This window comes from Peromyscus leucopus, chromosome 15, assembly GCF_004664715.2.
Source record: "Peromyscus leucopus breed LL Stock chromosome 15, UCI_PerLeu_2.1, whole genome shotgun sequence".
Classification (NCBI taxonomy): domain Eukaryota; kingdom Metazoa; phylum Chordata; class Mammalia; order Rodentia; family Cricetidae; genus Peromyscus; species Peromyscus leucopus.
In genome coordinates, this window is record NC_051076.1 from 53,591,650 (window position 1) to 53,614,915 (window position 23,266).

Here is a 23,266-nt window from a genome sequence, read left to right on the forward strand (position 1 = left end):
ACAACTTCACTTTCTCTTTGAGGGTTGGGAAAGAGGTGGAGCTGGTAGGCACAGCGGTTCCTCCATTACACTTAGAAGACTATCTCTGCCCAGAAGCTGAGAAGGTGAGAGGTATTGGAGAAGATGTCCGAGATTTGGGGAGAAATGATGTTAATGTATGTAGAGCCCTAACAGAATTCATGGTCCTTGCATCAACAATCTGGGACCACCAACAAGTTGCTCTGTAGTACAGGGTGGGAGGTGGGTTTGCACCAGCCGGAGCTGCAGGTGGAGAAAGGCTATCTCCAGTTAACACAGCAAAGCACTGGCCCTAAGAATTTTGAGAAGAACTGGGCAGTGGTGGCGCACGATTTAATCCCAGCACTCGGGAGGCAGAGGCAGGCAGATCTCTGTGAGTTCCAGGCTAGCCTGGGTTACAGAGTGAGTTCCAGGAAAGGTGCAAAACTACACAGAGAAACCCTGTCTCAAAAAAAAAAAAAAAAAGAAAAAGAAAAGAAAAGAAAAAAAAAAAAGAAAGAAAATCTTCCAGTGTAGGGAGACGAAGGAGTCAGCAGAGTCCCATCACATACTGGAGTTCTTTCAATGAGGATAGCATTCTACCCCACCCCCACCCCCCAATACTAATTTCCAGTCTGCTGTATGTGTGTTGTTGGAGAAAAAAAACAGCCCAGCAAGACCCAAGGGAGCCTAGAGAAGGGCCGTACCTGCCCCTCTCCATCACTTAGCACCCTTAAAAACCAACAGACAGCTCTGTAAGACGAGGGCTGTTGGAGGAGGTGACAGTGGCCCCTAAGAACTAGGGGACTTGCCGGGCATGGTGATGCACGCCTTTAATCCCAGCATTGGAGAGAAAAAGGCAGGTGGGTCTGCGAGTTCAAGACCAGCCTGGTCTACAGAGTGAGTTCCAGGACAGCCAGGGCTACACAGAGAAACACTGCATTAAGAAAAAAAAAAAAAAAAGAACTAGGGACCCCAGTGATGTAAGTGGGGTCTTGCCAGGCTAGGAGGAAACACGGAACAGCCTAAGGGCTGGTCTAGGAGATCTAGTTGATCTCCTAGAGGAGGAGTTTTTATACAAAAACACTGGCCTATAACTGCATAGGTGAGGCCCTGGGCTTGGTCCTCAGCTGAAACACTTGCAAACCCAGACAAACATGGACCTGTTCAGGTGTGGATGTTCATCTGGGGTGAGGGTGGCAGAGCTGCAAGGGATTCGTAGGGGTTTGGGTGGCTAGGGTAAAGATAACATGGGCATACAGTGGAGCCAATGGAAAGGCTGTGGAAGAAAGAGGAAGGGCGGTAGTTGAGTAGAGGGAGGTACCTAGACAGGCAGACACTTCCGGCCAAGAGAGGAGGAGGGGAAACGAAGAAAGGGGAGAAGGGATGGAGGCCTGGAGAAGGGAGTTCCAGAAGCGGAGAAAGCTTTTGGGCAAGATAGGCCGCGTGCGCGGGTCCTAATCCTGACTTCCAGGCTGATTTCAGCTGGATAGCATCTGATGGCATGGCAGGGGTGGCGACTGTGCTTGGTACTCCAGGTAGTGACAGGAGAGCTTAGTTTTCCAGAAAAGCATGGTCTTGAGTGAGTGGCCCGTGTCCAGATCTTAGTTCTCAACAGTGACCAAGTGAGCGTGAAGATGCCCTGCTCCACCCTGGAGACCTGGAGCCTTCTGATTGCCATAGCTCATCACATGTTGTCTCCTGTGACAGCAAGTGGGATGAGAACCTTGGCAACCTCCTCCAGGACCTACACATGGCCAGTGCCAGACAGACCTTTGTCCTAGCTTTGGTGGCTCCTGGCAAGGGAAAGTGGAGCGAAGTGAGAGCAGGAGAAGGAATTTCTCGGTTTGGGAACAACAGACATGGAATAGAACTCCGGAAGAACACGGGAGACGACACCGAGGAGGCTGCTGGGAGAGGCGGAGGTCAAGTGTCTCCTCCCTACTCTCAAGGGAGACCTGGAGTTGAGTCCGGATCCACTAACTTGAATGAATCATTTGCTTCCTTTGAACCCCCCCCCCCCTGTAAAATGTAGATGCTGGTTACTAGTTCTGGCCCTCCTCGGTTTTAGGAAGGAAAAACACGCCAGACGCGTGACTGCGGTTGGGCTGCGGCGGGCGGACGGCGGGACGCGTGGAGTGGGCAGAAACGCTTCTGCGCATCCCGCAGGTCCTGAGCGCAAGCTTCCGCCCCGCACCTCGCTCAACGCCCGGGCGCCGCACCGAAAGTCGCGTAGGGTGGGGCCATCCTCCCTTTCCACCCTCTGGCCTTCTCCCCTGACCTCCCCTGCCGCCAGCTCCAGGTCCAAACTTTAGGCTGCTCTGAAGAGCAGGAGAGCCTGGGACGCAGTTTGCCTCGAGGTGGCGCTGCGCTCCCACCATCGGCTGTAAACGCACACCGAAATGATTACATCATCCCAGGCCGAGAGGGCTCTGGGAGGAGGTAGGGAGCGGCTACACCCCACACACACTCCCACCCGCCAGCTTAATCGTGTTTTCATTTAGGTAAAAAAAAATAAATAACGGTGCAAAGGTGAAAGGTTCTGAAGGACACTTTAAGGCTGGAGATATATATATCACCCCAACTGGAACAGCAGTGGCTGTGGGGCTCTGCGTCCAGCTGGAGCACACTGGCGACAAACAGGCACCTCTGGCCCTCAGTCACACTGGTGCTGCTGCCCCTCACTGAGTCACTCAGATCCTCTGACTGTGCCTTCCTTGGCCTATAACTGCTGGGAAGAGCTGGCCCTGAGCCCACTAAGAGTCACAGAATGATCATCCTTGAACGTGCCTAATATAGACATCCCAGGGCCCTGTGCGCTCTGGGCATAGATACGAGGCAGAGAGACTGGCGGAGGAACAGACCTGGGACACCAGGTCAGGAGGTTGTCTCCTGAGGAGTTCAAGCATCCCCCCCCCCCATACTGCCCTTTCTGCAGAGGTACACAGACTCCAGGCTGATGTCCACGGAATACCTTGAACGCTTTGGCAGAGACCCTGAGCTTTTGGAGGGCCGGGGAACCTGGAGCAAACAGCAGAAGCATTAACACATGAAAAAAAAGGCAAGGCCTAACCACTCGCAGCTAAAGGTTTGAATATATTATCAAAATCTTATGGAAAAAAAAAAAACAGATATAGAGCTATTTATACAGCAGCAGGTGGTGTGAAGAAAACGTCTGCTTTGGCATCAACCCTTCATGCCCAGCTGGTGTCTGACCCTCCACTCCCATCTGGAACCTACTCTCTCAGGCACCTCCAACCATGCCTGCTGCCTAGGCACAGCAGGTGAAGGGGTTGTGGCATCCTCAGCTCTCCTGCTCTGCCCTGGGACCCCATGCCCTCCATCCTTCGACCACGGTCCCAGAGAGCTCCACTGCCACTGGCCCAGCAGCGTTCCCCCAAGGGCTCCTCAGAGGCCTGAATCCTGGCCCTGGAGGCGGTAAGGCTGGGGTGGCTGTGTGGTCGGTCCCTGGGAGACATCTTTTCTGCATCATAAGCCTTTGGCGGCATGCCGGCTACACGGGCTCCGCCGGCCCCGCCTTCTCTGGGACGGTGCCTAAAGGGCTCCTCTTGTCCAGAAACTTCAGCTCCAGGTTTCAAAAGCAATTTTTGGAGAGCCCCAGAGACGAGAAAAGGAAAGCAAGAAGAGACCGAGGTGTCTGTCTTCCCTCGAGCGTGGCCCAGGTCTCGAGCTCTCCCATGGTGGACAGGGGCAACTGAAACAGCTCAGCCAGGGTGGGGTGGTGGGGGTCGGGGTAGCCCTGGTACGAGAGTCCGGGCAGACATGGCGTTGGCACCAGTGCCTGGCTGCCTGGTCCTATTGAAGCAGCTTGGGCACCTCCACCTGTAAGGCAAGGCAGAGATGAGTTAGCTCGGGGAGTCCAACAGGGCGCCCTAGAGTTTAACTCGCTTTCCTTTCTTGCAAAAGGGGTGCATCCCAAACCTCTCGGTGTGAATGTATGAGTCGTTGACAGCAAGGGAACGTTTTCCCTTTCTGTGGAAACCAGGTGTCAGCACGTAGCCTCTGGATTACAGCTGGGTTCTTTTTATGTTTAGCCTTTAGTCACACATGATAATGGGGGTATCAGGGTATCCTGATTAGGATATTCAGTCAGGGTATCCTGATTAGGATATTCAGTCAGGGTATCCTGATTAGGGTATCCAGTCAGGAAGACAAATGACTCTGGACTCTGTCACTCAAGGGGGACTTCCAAAGAGACAGGGATGTGAGAATCAAGAGATCCAGAGGCTGGGGACTGGAGAGATGGCTCAGCGATTAAGAGCCCTGGCTCTTAATCCTGAGTTCAATTCCCAGCAACCACATGGTGGCTCATAACCATCTATAATGAGATCTGGTGCCCTCTTCTGGCCTGCAGACAGAACACTGTATAAATAATAAGTAAGTAAGTCTGAGAGAGAGAGAGAGAGAGAGAGAGAGAGAGAGAGAGAGAGAGAGAGAGAGAGAGAGAGATCCAGAGGCAGTCATATGTCTAAGACACTGGTCATTTAAAGTAGACTCTCCCGAGGGTGATCTCTAGGAGAGACTAGCCTGTGGACTTGGGTTGATCCTGAGAGTGAATAGAACCAAAATTGGGAAGAAAAAAAAATGGGGGTCACATCTCCTCTATTCCTAGGGGATTGCAGGTTTGATCACAGGTGGAAGAGGCAGGAGTGTGAAGTGGGAGGCCAGAGGAAGAATCTCAAAGGAAGCAACGCCCTTGCCTCTAAGAGAGGTGAAGTGGCCCGGCAGCCGGACATGGACTCCTTGGTGCCCTCCGTACCCTCCCATCTCCCACAAGCCTAGGACTGTCCTGGCCCCACAACCGTGCCCACCATCACTCGCCTTCTTCAGCTGCTTAAGGTTGCTAGAACGGATGGCAGCCAGGAGCTGGTCACGTGAGTTCTTCTCCTGGGCGGGGAGCCCTTTGTCTCCCATCTTCCTCTGGGTAGCTGGTGAGAGTGAGTTCTTTAGGTTCTCCATGATAAGGGGTGGGGCCAAGGGAGGGGGCGGGGGAGGCGGGGCTGCTGGAGCACCCCCTTTCTTAGGCGAGTTCTTCGGAGCCGGCTTTGGAGATGGCTGGGGTGAAGGTTTGGGGGAGCCCTTGGCCAGAGCCCCAACCTTGGGTACCTCGAGCCGGTCTTTCTTCTCTCCGCTGGCTCCCTGGGCCTGTTTTTGCTCCTGCAGCCGTTTCTGCCGCTGCTTGTCCATGTTGCGGCTAAGCAGATTGGTGACCGTCATCCGGGGCCCGGCCAGCTCGAAATGGTAGCCCAGCTTGAGCAGGGTCGTGTTCTCCTTGAGCAGCTTGGCGATCTCCATCTCAGTCTTCCCTCCGCAGATGTGCCTCTGGTTGTGAAAACGCAGCTCTGTCAGCGTGTTGTTCTGGAGGAGGGCCCGGAAGATGGCCAGGATGCCTTTGCCGGTGATGTGATTGGAGTCCAGGTTGAGGCTGGTGATGGTCTTATTGGCCTTGAGCATGATGGCAATGGCGAAGGCCACGTGGTCGTCGGCCCGCGTATTGGCCAAGGCGAACACCTTGACCACAGTGTTGAACTCCAAGGCCTCGGTGAAGCGGACCAGGATTTCATTGGTGATGCAGTCTGAGTTGTTGACATTCACCTCGGTCATCTCTGGGTCGTTGTTCTTCACTCGCTCCAGAGGTTCATCAAATATGCTGGGAGTCGCTTCCTCCTCCGCCCGGGCTGGCCCTTCAGAGGGCTTGCTGGGGCCACTAGGGGCCTGCTTCTCTGGGGCTTTGGTCTTGCTCTCTTCCCTGACTTCCTTACCAGGTCGGTTCTCTTCCTTCTTAACCTTTTCATCTTCCTTTCGCGAGTCTCTGTCCCCACTTCCTTTCTGCGCCCCCTCATCCTCTGGTTTCTGGTCTGTGCTCTCGCTCGGCCTCTTCGGCCTCCCGTCGTCCTCCTTTCGGGAGCCTGGGCTCCTGCTCCCCGTCGTCAGCTTCTCCTCCTCTTTCTTACTGGGCTCCTCCACCTCCTCTCTCTTCTTGTCTTTGTCTCTGCTCAGGGCCGCGTTCCTGACACTCCCGCTCCTCTCCTCTTCCTTCCTCGGGGCTGGGGTCCTCTCTTCTCTGCCGTCCTTCCCAGCCTCCTTCCTGTCCACCGCAGCCCTGACCCGGCCCTTGTCAATGCCCCTGATGATCTTCTCCTCTTTGGGCTTCTCACCCGCTCTGCCATCAGCCTCTTCTCGGTCCCTGGAGAGGCTTTTCTTCAAAACACCCTTCTTGGGCTCCTTGCCCAGGTCTGAGTCCTGTCTGGGGCCCGGGGCCTTTCGGCTGGCATCGCTGCCCCTTTCCTCTCCGTTCTTGGCATCTGCCCTCCTCTCTACTTGCTTGCTGTCCTAAGAATTCAGAAAAGAAAAATAAACATGCCGAGCTGGTTACGGAGGGAGGGGAGGGGAGGGGCTGTGGGGACCAGCCAGGAGGGCTTGTGTAAGTGCCCTTGAGTCTCTGAAGGACATTTGATCCCGGGGAGATCCACAGCCTGCCTCTGTTAAGTTCTGCAGTGGCAAGACTGGGTTCTGGCCTCAGAGAGTGGACTGATGTCAGACTCCTGGCCTCCGTGTGTGAATGAACACCTGCAGAGAGAGTCCAGCTCCTCCACAGAACATTCTTAGACCTTTTCTGTCACGGGTGAATAATTTAGAGCTTCCTGCTACACACATGGTAAACTGAGGCAAATGAGAAGAACAGCACATTCTAGGACTGTTTTCTTTACAGTGTTGAATGCTTATCAGTCTAGATTTGTTTCCTTTTTTTTTTTTTTTTTTAAGACTTATTTGTTGGGCTGGAGAGATGGCTTGGGGGTTTAAAACACTGATTGTTCTTCCAGAAGACCTAGGTTGAATTCTCAGCACCCACATGAAGGCTAACAACCATAACTTCAGATGCTCTTCTCTGGTTTCCTTGGGTACCAGGCATGTGAGTGGCACCCAGACATACATGCAGGCAAAATGCCTATCACATAAATTACAATGAAATATTTTTGACAGAGATTTATTTTTATCTTTTCTATGTGTGTTTGCCTGAACATTTGTATGTACACCACATGCCTTCAGTTTTCACAGCGGCCAGAAGAGGGCATGGGATCCCATGGAACTGGAGATGATTGTGAGTATACATGTGGGTGCTGGGACCCCCACCTTGCTCCTTTGCCAGAACAGCAAGTGCCCCCCCCCTTTTTTTTTTGGACAGGAGCAGTGGTTGGATTTTGAGACAGAGTCTGACAATGTAGCTCTAGCTGGCCTGTAACTTGCTATGTAGATCAGACTGGCCTTGAACTCATAGAGATCCATCTGCTACGACTTCCCAAGTGCTAGGACTAAAAATATGCACCACCATGCTTGGCCAAGAACACCAAGTGCCCTTAACTACTGAGCCATTTCTCCAGCCCCAATTTTTTTGTTTGTTTGTTTGTTTTTATCGAGACAGGGTTTCTCTGTGTAGCTTTGCACCTTTCCTGGAACTCACTCGGTAGTCCAGGCTGGCCTCGAACTCACAATGATCCACCTGGCTCTGCCTCCCAAGTGCTGGGATTAAAGGCGTGCACCACCGCCACCAGGCCCCAATTTTATTTTATAGTATACATTAAGGAGGCCAGCAAGATGGCTCAGCAGGCAAAGGGACTTGCCATGCAAGCCTGATAATCTTTTAATCCCCAGATCCCATGGTGAAGAAAACCAGTTCCCAAAAGTTGTTCTCTGACCATGTGCACACACACACACATAATAATAATAATAATAATAATAATAATAATAGTATTAAATTAAATACATTTAAATATCAATTATCTGTAGATGGAAGGTTTCTCTGGTCCTGAAAAAAAAAAAATCCAAGGACAGAGAAAGGCAGAGTCTGGAGAGACGCCAGCCTGACACCCAAGGAATAACATGCCAGCAGACCGGTAAGCCATGGAACATGTGGCAAAACAAAGATTAATAGAAATGGGTTAAGTTATAAGAGCTGGCTAGTGAGAAGCCTGCCATAGGCCACATAATTGGTAAGTAATGTTAAGCCTTTGAGTGATTATTTCATAAGTGGCTGCAGAACCGCAGGGCCGGGCACAACCGGAGAAACCGTCCGACTACAGTTATCTGACTCCTCGAGTGTTTGGCAGGCCTTGTATTTATTCTGCATTTATGATGAGTGCTTCATGTCCTTCATTCTAACCCAGCCCTGCTCCCTAGGGGAGTCAAGGGCTTTGGATAGTGAATCTTGTAAGTGTGTGCATGAGTGTGTATGTGTGTTGCTAAAGATCAAACCTAGGGCCTTCCGCATGCTAGGTAAGTGCTCTTACCACCAAGCTACACCCTCAGTCAAAGCCAATACATTTGCAAAAGGGGGGAAATGTTGGAATGATCAACATAGTGTCACTAACATTTTATTTTACCAACAAAGGATATTTCTAAATTTTATTCTCTCTACCATTGAATGAATGTATATGCACATATGTATGTGTATATACATATACATACATATATATATCCTTGAAATAAAGAGGAACTAATTTATTAGACATAATAGTTTCCATCAAATGTGTGTCTTCTTTAACAATTCACAGTTCTGTTGTCTTTATTGTTTAGTAAGAACTTTGATAGGGCCAAGCATGGTGGTGGCACATGCCTCTAGTTTCAGTACTAGGGAGGCAGAGGCAGGCAAATCTGAGTTTGAGGCCAGCCTGGTCTACATAGTGAATTCCAGGCTATCCAGGGCTACATAGTGAGACCCTGTATTTAAAACAAACAAACAAATAAAAAACAAACAAACAAAAAAACTTTGCCAGGGACAGCCCACTGTGGGCAGCCTGCCGCAGTGGAATCTAGGATTCTGTGACTCCACTGTGACTACAGATGCTGTGATGTCGCTTGGAGAGGCCCTGAGATGGAATCAGCTAAAGATGGTAGAGACTTGAGTGTTCCAGGCAGCACAGGCCACCCAGCACCTCCACAGAGCCCTTCTTTCTCCCTCTAAAGCAGTCATTCTCACCCTTCCTGATGCTGCGACCCTTTAAGACAGTTCCCCATGTTGTGTGACCCCCAACCATAAAGTTAGTTTCACTGCTACTTCATAACTATAATTTTGCTACTGTTATGAACTGTATGTAAACATCTGCGTTTTCTGATGGGTTTTGTTGACCCTTGTGACAGGGATGTTTGACCCCCAGAGCTCAAGACCCACAGGTTGAGAACCACTGCTCTGCAGAGCTGCAAGTCTGTACCTATTTACACAGTACTTGTTTTTCACTCCTACCAGAGTAAGCGAAGAAGCAGCAGATTGCCTCCGAGGAGACAGGCCGTTTGGCTAGCACCTAGAGTGGAGAGCCCGGAGCACCTGGGCTGCTAAGGGATGCTTGTAAGGTCCTTTCCTGCAGTTTGGTTTGTTTATTTGTTTGTTTTGTTTTTGTTTTTCAAGACGGGGGTTTCTCTGTGTAGCTTTGCGCTTTTCCTGGAACTCACTCTGTAGCCCAGGCTGGCCTCGAACTCACAGAGATCCGCCTGCCTCTGCCTCCCAAGTGCTGGGATTAAAGGCGTGCGCCACCACCCCCGGCCTCCTGCAGTTTTTCTTTTCATTTTTAATATGAAGAGACCAGGAAGAGCTGCTTTCTTTCAGGTGAGTCCACCTGGGTATAGGAAGAAGGGAGGGCAGGGTTTGGAAGAGCAACACTCCATGGCACCCTTTGGCCATGCAGCCCTTCCTTACCCCCACCCTCCCCAGAGGGGAAAGAGAAGAAGTTGATCCTACAGAAACAGTTCGTGCCTACATTACAGACACCACACTAGGGACCAGCCCTGGGTTCCTTGGCTTCTCTCTCTGCCACAATCACAATAGGCAGGCCAGGGCTTGAGGCCTGGAAGACAAGGCCTTGGACTGCGCCCCTTTCAACCTTAAGACCAGAGGGTACACTGAACTGAGTGTCATGGGAGCTGTTGCTGGAACTGAGGCAGAGAGCCCCCCGGTTCCTAGGAAGCTGGGTTTGCTCCATCGGTTTACCTGGAGCAGCTTTCTTTGATAAACATCTCTTTAGAGCAGCCTGGGGATCACTTCCCCCACCCTGTCTCACCAGGCCCACAATGCCTCCCTCTCAGCGTCAGAACACGGTAGAGAGCACTGGCTGAGACCTCGTCTTGAGCAAAGCTCTGGAGGTCAGGCCCGGGACAGGCCGTTACCTTCCTTTCTTCCTCTAATGCCCAGATGTGCCCATCCATTGCGCACTGCTCATCCACCTCTCCAGAATGCCCAAATGGCTTGGCTCACAGGCTTGGCTCATTGACTTGGCTCGAAGGAGGCTGAGGTCCACAGACCAACTGTGCTGGGCAGGCTTAGGCAAAACCGGCTCAGGCCCAACGGTCTCATTAGCAGCCATCAAGTCCCTGCAACAGTATCTGGCCTTTCCCGTTAGCGATCAAGGCTTCCTGCCCTGCCGGCTCCATCCATACTCTCCTCTCCTGAGTGCCACACCACCCACAGAGTCCCTCACACACATCACCCCCACCTCCCACCCCTACAGACCCAGGCTCCTCCTACTCCGAAACCCCAATCGGAAATTGATCTCTACATTTTAACCTTCTCTCTTCCCAGACCTCACATCCCGACCTTTCCCCTTTGACCTCCTCAGGCACCAGCTGTCACTCCTCCAGTTATACCCCTGAGCGGGGGTCTAGGTTGACTAAGATCTACCTAGAGGTGTGCCAACACTTTAAAAAGATCCAAATGTAAAAGAGGCTGAGTGGGGGTGGGGCACCGTTGATTAATCACTGCTTTCCTCCAAATAGCCAGGAATGAATGGGGCTGTGGCGAGCTGGAGCAAGCTCAGCCCTGGGAGCTCAGACCTTGCCTTAAAAGGAGACGGAGCACAGACTGCTCCCAGGCCTGGGATTTTGTAGAATCCAGCTCCTTGCACATAGCCAAGCCTCCTCCTCTACGCTTATCTAGAGGGAGTCTGGATTGCCTGCTTGCTTTTGTTTTTAGGATTAGTGGTGTGTATCCTAATGGCCTCCCCGGGTTATTTTTGCCAGCCCTGGCTGTCTCTAGACCTTACCTGACCTTTCATCATTTATAGCGAAAGGAGTTTAGGTTAAATGTAACAAAGAACTAGAGGACGAAGGTCCATCAGCCTTCAGATGAGGATCTAGCTAATATGATTGTTCCCTCTGGGAAAAGCTTAAAGGTCACAGGAAGCCCAGCGGGGTGGGTCTGGAGTCTAGAGTCAGGCACAGAGACTAGGCTATGGGAAGGATGACCTGTGGAGAACCTCCGGTGGCCTGTGACACATGACAGGACCCCTCCCGGGGTTAGAGGTGAGAAGCAACTCCTCACCTGTTTCCTCCAGGCCTATGGTCATGTGATGGTGTCCTTCTTGCTAAAAGCCCTAGGGACTTCAGTGACCAAAACACAGCATTGTCTCCACCACCAGACCAGACCCTCTTGAAGCTACTTCCTGTGGGGTCATATCTGATCCCAAAGAAGCTGCCATGTGAACAGTTCCTGTGCCAACAGAGGAGAAAAGAGAAAAGGGAAGAGGGTGGGACCGGAGGGGAGAGGGAGAGGAAGAGAGATCCTTAGCTGTGATCCCACTGCCGCCTCCAACTCATTTCCAGTGCCAACAAATGAGAAAAGAGGGGAGAGGAGAAGAGGTTTGTCTAGTTCAAAGTCCCATAGACATAAGAGCTCACTGAAGGCAAGAGCCAAGGGCTCTGTGTGCTGTGGACCCGTTAGTCAGGCTAAGCCTGTCCTAACCGTCTCTTTCTTCACCTGATGATGAGCAGTCTCCCCTGGAGTCTCCTGGGCCCCAGACAGCTATGAGGAGTGAGGAGCTAGTTTGTAGACGGCCCCTGGAGAGCTGCCCATAGGAAGACTGGAAGGGAATGAATTGTCTTTGCTTATGGGACGGACGCCTGTAATGACGGTCCTCCTCAGCTGTGATCCCACTGCCCCCAAGTCAGGTGCATTTGTTTCTTCCCCAAAGTAAGTCTGAGGTGACCCTGATTCAGAGGTGCAATGCCACTCACTGCATTTCTAGAATCTGGAAGGTCCGGGAAGTCTTTCCAACTGGAGGCAACCAGATTGTCCCAGCCTGAGCTCCAGATTGGGGAGGTGACTCTGGGTCCTCCATTTTGTCTTTGTTGGATTCTTTCCCGGCCTTCACAATGTTGGTGTTGACCTTGGTGGTCTGTGGAGTTCATACACGGCCCAGGCAGCCTCAGTGTGTGGGGATCTAGAGCTGGGCAGGCTTCCTCCAGGATCAAGGCTGGTTTTTACCAGGAAAGCAAGAGAAGCAGGTGCCTCCTGGTCCTGCTTCCAGACTGCAAACCCCACCTATCCATGCTGAATTCTCAGAACCCAAAATCTTGGTCCCTTGCTTTTCCTAGGAAGCCACCCTGCCCTACTCCCCCGAGATGCCCCATGACCTCCCAGTAGAAGCCCTCAAAGCTGCCAGTGTCATCTGTTTGCAGAAGGGAGGGCAGAGAGGAACTGGCCACCAGTCCCTTGGGAGGACAGCTCCTTGTCAAGCTGTGGTGAGGGGCAGAACAGACAGCCCAGCCAGGGCTAGTGGGGATGAAGGGAATGAACTCCCTCCGGGTTCCTGCCTCATTCTGCCTGGAGTGACAATAAAGATTCCAGATTCTCCTGAAGAGAGACTGCCATTTGGGGACTGTAGTATTCCGGGCACATAGCAGCGCCTCTGTGCCTTGGTGGTCTGTGGGGAATGGCCCTGCTCTGGGGCAGCTCATGACACAGATCTGTCAAGTATTGCTACTGTCTAGAAAGCCTCTGGCTCCCTTCAGCACTGTCAGGAAAACTCCAGATTGTTCTAGAAATGTTCTGTCTTTAGAGGTGTGGAAGCCCATCGGTTCTGCACACAGGTGGCCTGTGTACAAACCCCAGCCATGCTTCTACAGACTTGTGTGCCCCTCTGGACCTCCTGCCCCATGCACAGCAGAGCTGACCTCTTGGGGTTCCTCACCTAGCTGTATGCTGGGGCCAGGACTCAGACCAAGTTCCCCTGCCAAGAAGGGCTGGAATAGGAGACACAATGTGAGCTCTGGGACCCTTAGGAAAAGTGCTTACTGGAGTCAAGTGTGGTGGCGCACGCCTTTAATCCCGGCACTTAGGAGACAGAGGCAGGTGGGTCTCTGTGAGTTTAAGGTCAGCCTGGTCTACAGAGTGAGTGTCAAGAAACCCTGTCTCAAATTAAGAAGAAAAAAGGAAGAATGATGGTGTCTTTAAGGTCCTGTTCCTTGTCCTACTTGAGACCTTTTGTCCCCTTTACTTAGTGTTTTAGGATGTACAGAGTAGATAAAGTTGGGAGCCCTTCCTCAATGGACAGGGAATTACAATTTGAACTTTTCCATGGAAAAAGAAACGACTATTTCTCAGATGACCGGAGCCTACCTGGAGGAGAAGAAGCTGGCACCCCAACTGTACAGCAAGCCCTGAGAGAATTAGGGCCTAAAACAGAATTCCTCACATGGACCTGAAGGCTTTGTCTTCCTCTGCTGTGGGATTTTCTCATAGTGTCTTTTTCTTCTCACAGGCTTTTTCTCACAGTGTAGCTGAGGATAACCTTGAACTTCTGATCTCCCCGCCTCTATCTCCGGAATGCTAGAATTGCTGGAGCGCTTTGCGGCATCTGGCTCAGAGTGTGGTGTGGATCAAATCCAGGGTCTTGTGCATACGGGGCAAGCACTCTATCAACTGAACTACAGCCCCAGCCCCTCCAGTACATTCTGAGCATACAGAGGACTCTGTGCCTCTGGAGCTCTCAGCCCCCGGCCAAGACAGGAAGGGGTATGAGATAGGCCCTTGCACAGCCTAAAAGCTCCTTGAGTACTTCTTGGTGGTAACAACCCAGTGCACCATCCTCAGAGGGTCCTCAGGAGACTGTCAGAAATGGAGGGGTCAGGCTCAGACAGACCCTCCACACATGACCCTTCCACACCAGAGATTAGCTGGTACCCTTGCCAGCCCTGTTCCCACCCTGGGCACCTGGTTGAGAGACACCAACACTGGGAGGGTCAGCTCCCTCATCCCCAAAGGCATCAGTCCATTGAACATAGCTTTTCAAATGCTCAGGGCTTCAGAAGGATCATGTTAGACCCGGGGAAGCCCGTCTACATGGTAAGCTTTGAGCTAAGAGGCCAGACATGGTATATATGGAATGAGTGAGCGGTCAGGAGACTGTATTATCCATCTTTTTTAAGGTTCTGGGAATGGAACCCAGGGCTTTAAAAGGTGAAAGCTTTATCACTGCGTTACTACCCCAGTCCAGATCAAACCACTACCTGCCCAGGGCAATCACAGCTAAGAAAAGCTGTGACCCTTCTGGAATCCCAGTGTATGGCTGTGGTCAGCCCACCTGAGCAACAGGGTCTCGGCTCTGTGGATGGAGGTAAATGAGGCACAAATCTCTGTGGAGCATTGGGATGCTGCAGGAACGTGACCCTCAGATGCTCTGGGGGGCGGGGACACTGTATTGGATGGTTTTGTGTGTCAACTTGACACAAGCTAGAGTCATCAGAGAGGAAGGAGCCGCAGCTGAGGAAACACCTTGAGATCCAGCTGTAAGGCATTTTCTCACTTAGTGATCCATCGGGGAGGGTCCAGCCCATGGTGGGTGCTGCCGTCCCTGGGCTGCTGGTCCTGGGTTCTATAAGATGGAAGGCTGAGCAAGCCAGGGGACGCAAGCCAGTAAGCAGCACCCCTCCACGGCCTCTGCATCAGCTCCTGCCTCCAGGATCCTGCCCTGTTTGAGATCCTGTCCTGACTTGCTTCAGTGATGAACAGCAATGCTGAAATGTAAGCCAGATAAACCCTTTCCTCCCCAACTTGCTTTCTGGTCATGGTGTTTTCGTCGCAGCAATAGAAACCCTAGGACAGATACCCAGCCTTCCTTTGGATTTCATATCAAGATGAGAGGAGGGGCCTGCAGGAGGAAAGGGTGAGGGAGCAGACATCATCAGAGATGGAGACCAAGGTCGGAGGTACGTGTGTTTCAAATTCCCCGCCATCTCAGGAAGGAAACCACAGCCCAAGGACCACACCGTAGGCTGCCTTGGTTTGTCACACACTGTGTTTGTTTCCTGCCCTTTCTCCATGAGATACTTAGATTTAAAAGGCCTATCCTTCATGTTGGTGCTAAAAATGGAATGCAAATGAGAAAAACAGACTTGCCAGAGGAGACCCAAAGGAAATGTGGATGGCTCAGCAGTAAGCTGAAGAGGAGGTTGGTGGTGGGACAGCGTGGCCTGGTAGAACTAAGCCTGAGACAGGCCTTCAAGGTGGTGACATGCATAGAGCCGAGCTGTAGAAGGGATGAACATGACTGGGGAGGCTCCGGGCTGGCAGGGATGGGAGGCTGACTCCTGAAGGAGAAAGGAGCCTGGCCAATGGATCCAGGGCACTTCCCACTGTGGGCCTCACCTTTTTGCTCCTTCCCAGCTCTTCCTACAGCTTTGTGCCTGGGCATGGGCATTTCCCAGCTCACCTTTGCTGACTCTCAGTCTCTCCACTACCCAGAGTCAGTATGAGCCCTGACCAAGTCACCCCAGCCAAACGCTCCCCGTGGGCCGCTGCCCCACAGACCCCTTTCTCCTCTCCTTTGTCTTAGCGGCTTTCACAGTCTCTCTGTCTCCCCCAGTGGAGCAGGGGCACCAAGTATTTTTGTTACTGGCTGCCTAGCACACAGCGTGGAGCACAGAGCATCTATCCCAGCACAGAGGAGATGCCTAATAGCGGTGAAGTGAATGGGTTGTTGAGAGAATGATGTCCACTAACTGCAGCCAAATATTAGTGTAGGATGATGAAGGCCAACAGAGCCCGTAGGCCAGACAGTGGCCCACAGAGAAATCCTGTCTGGAAAGCAAGCAAGCAAACAAAAACTGAGGCCAGCAAGACAGCTCAGTAAGTAAAGGTACCCACCATCACCCCTGGTGACCTGAGTTTGATTTTCATGACCCACATGGTAGAGAGAGCCAACTCCCACAAGTAGACCTTGGGTCTCCACATGTGTATCATGTGTAGCACACTTGTTCACACAGAAGACACAAAATGTAGTCATAGAGTTTTTAAAGGTTTGGGGGCTGGAGAGATGGCTAAGCAGTTAAGTGCTTAAGTGATCGCTTTTGCAAAGGACCCGGGGTTCAGTTCCCAGCACCCACGTGGAGGCTCACAACCACCTGTAACCCCAGTTCCAGGGATCCAACACCCTCTCTGGCCTCCTTGGACACCAGGCCTGCACGTGGCACACATACATACACGTAAACTAAAACAAGCAAAACCTTCAGCACAAATTTTCTCCACCTGGAGGGTGGGTTAAAAAAAAAAAAAAAAAGAGGGCAGAGTTGGGAAGGAAGGGGAGTGGACAGGAGTTAGGGAAGGAGTGGATATGGTTAAAACTCACTGAATGGGATTCTTAAAGAACTAATACAAATAAATAAACAAACAGAAGTAAATGTTTTTAAAAACCCAGAAACTGAATTCGAGTCAATGAATATCAAAAGCTATGGAATGCTGCTGGACTCTGTGCCTAGAGAGGCCGGAGATCTGAGAAACGTGCTCATTAGCTCTCTCAGTCTGGTCCAGAGCCTTGAAATGTAGCCCCGACTAACCTCCAATGCAAAGTCCTCCTTCTTTAGCCTTCCAAACGCTGGGAACACAGTGTGCATTGCCAGTCCTGGCTCAGAGCCACAGTCTCCATGCCTCTCTGGTACTGGTTAGGCCCAGTAGAGGTGACCTGCTGGTAGGGCAGATATCTGCCCAGGGCGATCTGAGCCAGGGATAAGACTGGAGGACATTTGGCCCAGGGGTCAGGGGAAAATGGATGCGTGGAACCCCACTCCGCCTTAGAGAGACACTCAGGGCTCTGCCCACCTAGTCACTCTCTCTCCAGAGAAGCCCAGGCCCAAGAGAGGGACCTTCAGGGTCCAGGGTCTAAAGGCCTTGATCATTCTGTACCCTCTGCTAGACCACTGGATCTCGGTTCAGATCAGGCCAGTCCAAGGCCAGGAGGGAGTGTATAACACATCCCTGTGTGAGGCTTTCTGGAGTCCTCAGGGAGAAACCCTCTTGGACCTGTGGCTTCTCTTTTTCCATCTCCTGCAACCTTGAAGACATCTCAAGCAGGGGAAAGATGTGGAAGCCAAGAGGCAGCCAGGCCAGGCAGGCCAGTCCCCAGAGACCGCCCACTGCTGATATTCCGTAAAGGAATGCAATAAACAAGGAAGCCTGTCCCACAGGGCCGGAAGTGGGAGACTGAAGGAAGTGGCGGCCATTTCGGTCTCCATTTCCACTACTTTATCCCCAAGGTCTGAGCAGCTGGAAAGAGACCGAGTTTGTTTCCCAAACCAGAGTCTTTCCAGCTTCAGGTTAAGCTCTTGGACCTAGCTCTGTCCTCCGTTTGTGGCTTTCTCTAGTGGCCTTTCTCTGGGCCACTACTATATAAACTTCATCTTTCCAAAGAAGGCTTATTTTTCTCAATCTCAATTCTCATCCAGAGCATCACCAGCACTCTAGCTGCTGAGGAAGATACATGGACTAGAGTGACACTTAAAAGCTGTAACCCCAACACTGGGGGAGCAGGGGGACCAACGTAAGTTCAAGGCCAGCTTGGTCTACACAGCAAGTTCCGAGTCAGCCAGGGCTCCACAGGAAGACCCTGTCTCTAAGAACCAAACGAAAAGAAGGACACCACCCAGGAAACGGGGACATCCCATAAGCGTTGACTCACCATTTCCTTTCCCTTTCAAGACAAAATAATATCCGATTGGATGTACCTGACCCGTTTTGTCGACCAGTTCATTCACTAAGGCTTCAGTGAGGCACCTATAGGGGCCACTCAGCCGTCACTTCTGGTCCAGTTTCCATCTGGGGTCTCCTGCAGCCCCCCATAGGTGTGGGAATCCTCTCCCTCCTCATCTCTTCAGTCCTGCCCCTCCACCCTCTGTGGAGAATCTCCTCTACTTTCTAGAAAGGATCAAAAAGCCAGTGGTGGGGGGCGAGGACTTTTTAAAGTAGTTTTTTTGTTTTTCAAGACAGGGTTTCTCTGTGTAGTCCAGGCTGTCCTGGAACTCAAAGATCCGCCTGCCTCTGCCTCTAGAGTTCTGGGGTTACAGCCCTGCGCCATCACCACCTGGCTAGGATTTTCTAATGTCCTGTGTCACACCTACGAACTCCCCTCCTTGCCCCTCTCCTTCCCTTCCTCCCTTTCCAGAGGCCTAGGCTCAGCTCCTCACCTCTCCTTAGCCCTGGATTCTTCCTTTCCTGGCAAGCTCACTCGCTCTCTGTACATGCTCACATTCCCCCTGTAAGTCAGATTTCTATTTCCAACCCACGTTACTATCCAAGATCCACTCAGACCATGGTCTGAGGCCTCTAACTTCTCCAAAAAGTCCCGTGTTTTCACCTCAGACCGTTCCTCAACCAACACAATCCTGCCTCACCCTCAGCACACCACAGGAGTTCGTTTTCTCCAGATTGTTCGCCCTCTCTGGCTGCCAAAGCAGGTTCCCATCTTGTAAATTTTATTTTATTGATTTAAATATTATTATCAGTGTGCACACACTCGAATGATGTGTGTGGGCGCATGTGCCGTGGCACACATGTAGAAGTCAGACCCAACTTGCAGAGGTGAGTTTTCTCCTTCTGCCTTTACATGGGCTCCAGGGATGAAATTCAGTTGCTGGGGTCACGTGACAAGCACCTTGGCCTGTGGCGCCATCTTACTGGCCCCAACATCTCTGTTATCCCTCGTCTTGCTTAATTGCTCAGGGAGCATGTGGCCAGGGACAGGCCCTCCCTGGGGCAACGCTTCCCTTTGTTTCCGACGTGCTTTTCTTCTGCATGAGCAGGTCACGTTCGGCCTCCCTCAAGGTGCCTCTTCCTCCACTGGACAGACTAATCAGTGTTCCGTGACCATCCGACTTCACGCCAGAGCCCTTTACCACCATCACCACCACCATGATATGTTCCCTTAGCACCTCTCTTGGTCCAGGCCATACCTCCTCTCAAAGGGTTAGGGTGACAACCTTGTCCCCGGTTTTAACAACTCTCCTCAAGCTGGGCGGTGGGGGCGCACACCTTTAGTCCCAGTACTCGGAGAGGCAGAGGCAGGCGGATCTCTGTGAGTTCGAGGCCAGCCTGGTCTACAGAGCAAGATCCAGGACAGCCAGAGCTACACAGAGAAACCCTGTCTTGAAAAACAAAAACAAACAAACATACAAAAAACAACTTCTTTCAGGGTACTGCAGACACTAGGCCTTTCTGGGGTACACCCCTCTGAGGTCACCTCTTTGCCTAAACATGTCAGCAGCTCCTCAGAACCCTCAGGATCAGATGAGATGCCCAGGCTTCTCTTCCCCTGGCGCCTGCTGGTCCTTCCTCCCTGAACCTACAATTCTCCAGCTCTGCTCTGCCCTTGCGTGGAGGCAGTGGGCCCTCCATCTTGGTGGGGCTGTTCCCTCCCTTTCGGAAGTTCTTTCCTTTTCTGCCTGGTGAGCTCTGGCTGGCAAGGAGAGGGTTTTCGTTTAGGCTGTCATTCAAGGGGGTACTCTGGCATATGATACAAGGTAACAACTTCACTGTTGCTTTTCCAACAGATGTTTAGTATCTGAAGTACTTTTATGATCCCGGACAGACAACAAAAAGTTGGGTTATTTGCTAGAACAGAAAATTATCATTGAATAACTTTTTTTTTTCCGAAGCAGGGTTTCTTTCTGTAGTTTTGGTGCCTGTCCTGGATCTTGCTCTGTAGACCAGGCTGGCCTCCAACTCACAGAGATCCTCCTTCCTCTACCTCCCGAGTGCTGGGATTAAAGGCGTGCGCCACCACCATGCGGCTTGAATAACTTAATTCATAGAAAAAAAAATTCCAAGGTTGGAGAGATGGCTTAGTAGTTAAGAGTTCAGATTCCAGTACTCACATTAGGCAGCCAGTTCACAACTGTCTGTGACTCCAGGTCCAGGGTATCTACATTTAAAGGCATCTGAACTCATGAGATGAGTTTGTGCACAAACAAACACACACACACACACACACACACACACACACATTAAAAATAATAAGCAGCCAGGTGGTGGTGGTGGTGGCAGCGGTGGCGCATGCCATTAATCCCAGCACTTGGGAGGCAAAGGCAGGCAGATCTCTGATTTCAAAGCCAGCCTGGTCTACAGAGCGAGTTCCAGGACATCCAAGGCTACACAGAGAAACCCTGTCATGAAAAATCCAAAAATAAATAAACAAACATAAATCTAAAAACTAAAGCCTACTAGGTATGATAGCACATGCCTTTGTTCTTAATGCTTGAGAGGCAGGAGGATCACAATTCTGAGGCTAGCCTGGACTACATAGGGTGACCCTGTCTCAAAAAACAAAAATTGGAGTTAGTGAAAACATAAAGTCGGCTTGCTTTTACCTCCCAGATAATCTCCTGGTACATGTTGCTATGGGATCCTGGGGGAGAAAATGGTCTTCACTGGCCACATGGACGAGAGACCAGATGTAGGCAGATGTGCCTACTCTACCTTTGTGAGTGACGGGAGCAGAGGCAGCTTAGGAGAGACTCAGTACCAGCTTGGGTGGCCAGGCTCTTAGAATACGTGATCTGTTGGCACATTCTGTCAAGAAGGCTGGGGACCCTTGCCTGCTTGAGTCTTGAAGAGCCGGGGTTTCCTGTCAGGGCGTATTGAGGAGGGGAGGTGACCTGGCTTGGAAGAACAGTTCTGCCAAAGGCACCAGAAGACTGCTCTCCCTGGCCTTTCTCCTTCCACAGATCCTCTGCATTCTAAAGGGCTAATGAGGGTTCAAGGTGAGGCATTGCCTATGGCTGGACTGGCCACCTCTCAAGCCAGCCATTCTGGGTTCCATTTGGGATTCATGAAAGGGCAGCATCCTGGGCCCCGAAGTCTGCGTGGCAGGTTTTCTATGCCCTTGGAAGGGGCGGCTCCATTGTTTTGCCAACTGGTTTGGTGACTCACGCTGGGAAGCTTGTAGCGAGCCCCAGTTTTTTGGAGAAACCGGGAAATCTCTTCGGAGAGACAAACAAACCACTTTTGTGCTCTACTCTCAGAAAGCTTGCCAGCTACTTTCTGCCTCTCCATTTTGCTCCAGCTAAGATGGAAACGGGAGCAAGCTTGGAAAATATTGTAAAGATTTACTTAAAAGTAAGCTATTTGTCCCAGAGCGCTGGGTCCCTCTTGAGTCCTGGGGGGGTTGGGGGGGTGGCGGGAGGAACATGCTGTCCTCTTGCTGCCTGGAGCTGTGAGCAGAGCCCTGGCTCACACCCAGCCACCCCTCCTGCCTTTTCTAAACAAAGACGCTACAATGGCCTAATTGGGACCAGCTCCGCAGACATTCGGCCTCCGCAGCACTGCGCGGCACAGAAGGAACTGCGCTTGTTCTAAGACAGTCCTTTTACTAGCTTGGAAGTCTTTTGTTCTTCTTGTTGTTGTTTTTCGAGACAGGGTTTCTTTGGGTAGCCCTGGCTTGTCCTGGAACTCGCTCTGTAGACCAGGCTAGCCTCAAACTCAGAGGTCCGCCTGCCTCTGCCGCCTGAGTGCTGGGATTAAAGGCATGCATGCGCCTCATTACGTAGCCCGAGCCAACTTCAAACTTGAGATTGTCCTGCCTCCGCCTGAAAGTCCTAATTCTGAACAAGTCTCATGTGCATCATTGGGTCCTGCAAATACTGTAACCAGCCTTAGGCCTGAGAGAGGGAGAGGGGAGGAAGAAGAATTACAACGAGAAGACGGATGTGGAGAGAGAGCACCACCCTCCTATCGTGGCCATTTTAGGGAATGGCGTGCCCAGACCCACACACGCACGGGAAGCAGTCTCGACTCTCCCTTCTCACCATATCCCCTTCCTATACACCCCATTCACCCCATCACTGTCCCTGCGGCCACGGGGGACTATTGTGTTTCTCACCTCCCATCTGGCCTCCCTGCCTCCTGCGGAGCCATCCAAACACAGTAGCCAGAGCAATGGCTGCTTCACAGCACTCATGTGCTTAGGATGAAGTCCAGACTTCCTGCTGGCACACAGGGCCCTTGTGGCCTGGCCTGCGACCTCCCTGCACCCACTCGGGTCAAAGTGAAGAACAAGGGCGTTGGGAGCTCTTCAGCCCTACTGTCTGTTTGAGTTTGGTTTGGGTTTTTGTTTGTGTTTGTTTGTTGTTTGTTTGTTTTTGAAGACAGGACCTCACAGCAAAGATCTGACTAGCCTGGAACTCATTATGTAGACCAGGCTGTACTTGAATTAGTAGTGATCCTCCTGCCTCTGCCTCCAGAGCACCACCATAACAGACAAGTACCATCTTACCTACAACATAAGACAGAAACTTAAAAAAAAAAAAAAGTGTGGAATCATTATCATACCTAAACATTTAATAATAGCAATTCCCTTCATTATTCTATCTAACCTTAACCAAATAAACTTCTATCCTCAGCCTGGCAGAGGTGCCCCAGCTACGAAGTCAAGACTGAGGGAGGGGGGCATCAAGCAGGCAGGCCAAGGGACATTATAATCAAGGATGCTAAGTGGCCTCAGCACAATATGAATGCTCGGGGAGAGGGAACCAGAGTAAAGAGTTAGAGGTAAGGCTGGAGAGATGGTTAAGAGCACTGGCTGTTCTTCCAGAGGTCATGAGTTCAATTCCCAGCACCCACATTGTGGCTCACAACCATCTGTAATGAGATCTGGTGCCCTCTTCTGGCCTGCAGACATACATGCACGCAGAACACTGTATACATAATAAATAAATCTAAAAAAAAAAAAAAAAAAAAAAAAGAGTTGGAGGTAGCCTCCTTAGGGGAAGCCATTTAGAATTAGAGTCAAGAGAAGTGCTTAGATTTATGGTCATGGACTACCATGCCCACCCGACACGCACTCTCCTAAGAAAGAAGCAACAATCATATATATGGGTTATTTGTTGTTGTTGTTGTTGTTTTTAAGCTATAGCAGCTGCTTAGAGAATGGAGTTGAAGCTAAGAGAAACAAGAATCAGACCACTAGCAGGCTACTGCAATAGTCACAGTATCCTCACTGTGACTAGGGAGATGTGATAGGGCGAATCTGGACCAAGGATGAGCAGTGGGTACCTAGAGAGAAGATGCATCCCACAGGCACTTCTGAGGTACAGCTGATAAGATGCAGTAAAGTGGGGGGACAATGAGGAGTGGAACATGACTCCAATGGCAACAGGGATGAGGAACTGTTTGGGTCATAACAGTTTAAATGCCCTGCACATCAGCATTAATGTCGGA

At 51.3% G+C, this 23,266-nt stretch overlaps 1 protein-coding gene across 1 annotated transcript in view; it reads right to left on the reverse strand.

Moving 5' to 3' along the window:
- Positions 1-3,073: 3,073 nt before the first annotated feature.
- Positions 3,074-23,266, reverse strand: part of Lmod1 (leiomodin 1) — a 42,892-nt gene continuing 22,699 nt past the window's right edge. Inside the window, exons 2-3 of the mRNA XM_028876644.2 lie at positions 4,840-6,351; positions 3,074-3,840 (exon numbers count right to left, since the gene is read on the reverse strand). Coding sequence (XP_028732477.1) covers positions 3,814-3,840; positions 4,840-6,351 — 1,539 coding nt within the window. The 3' untranslated portion in view covers positions 3,074-3,813. The remainder of the gene's footprint in view (positions 3,841-4,839; positions 6,352-23,266) is intronic.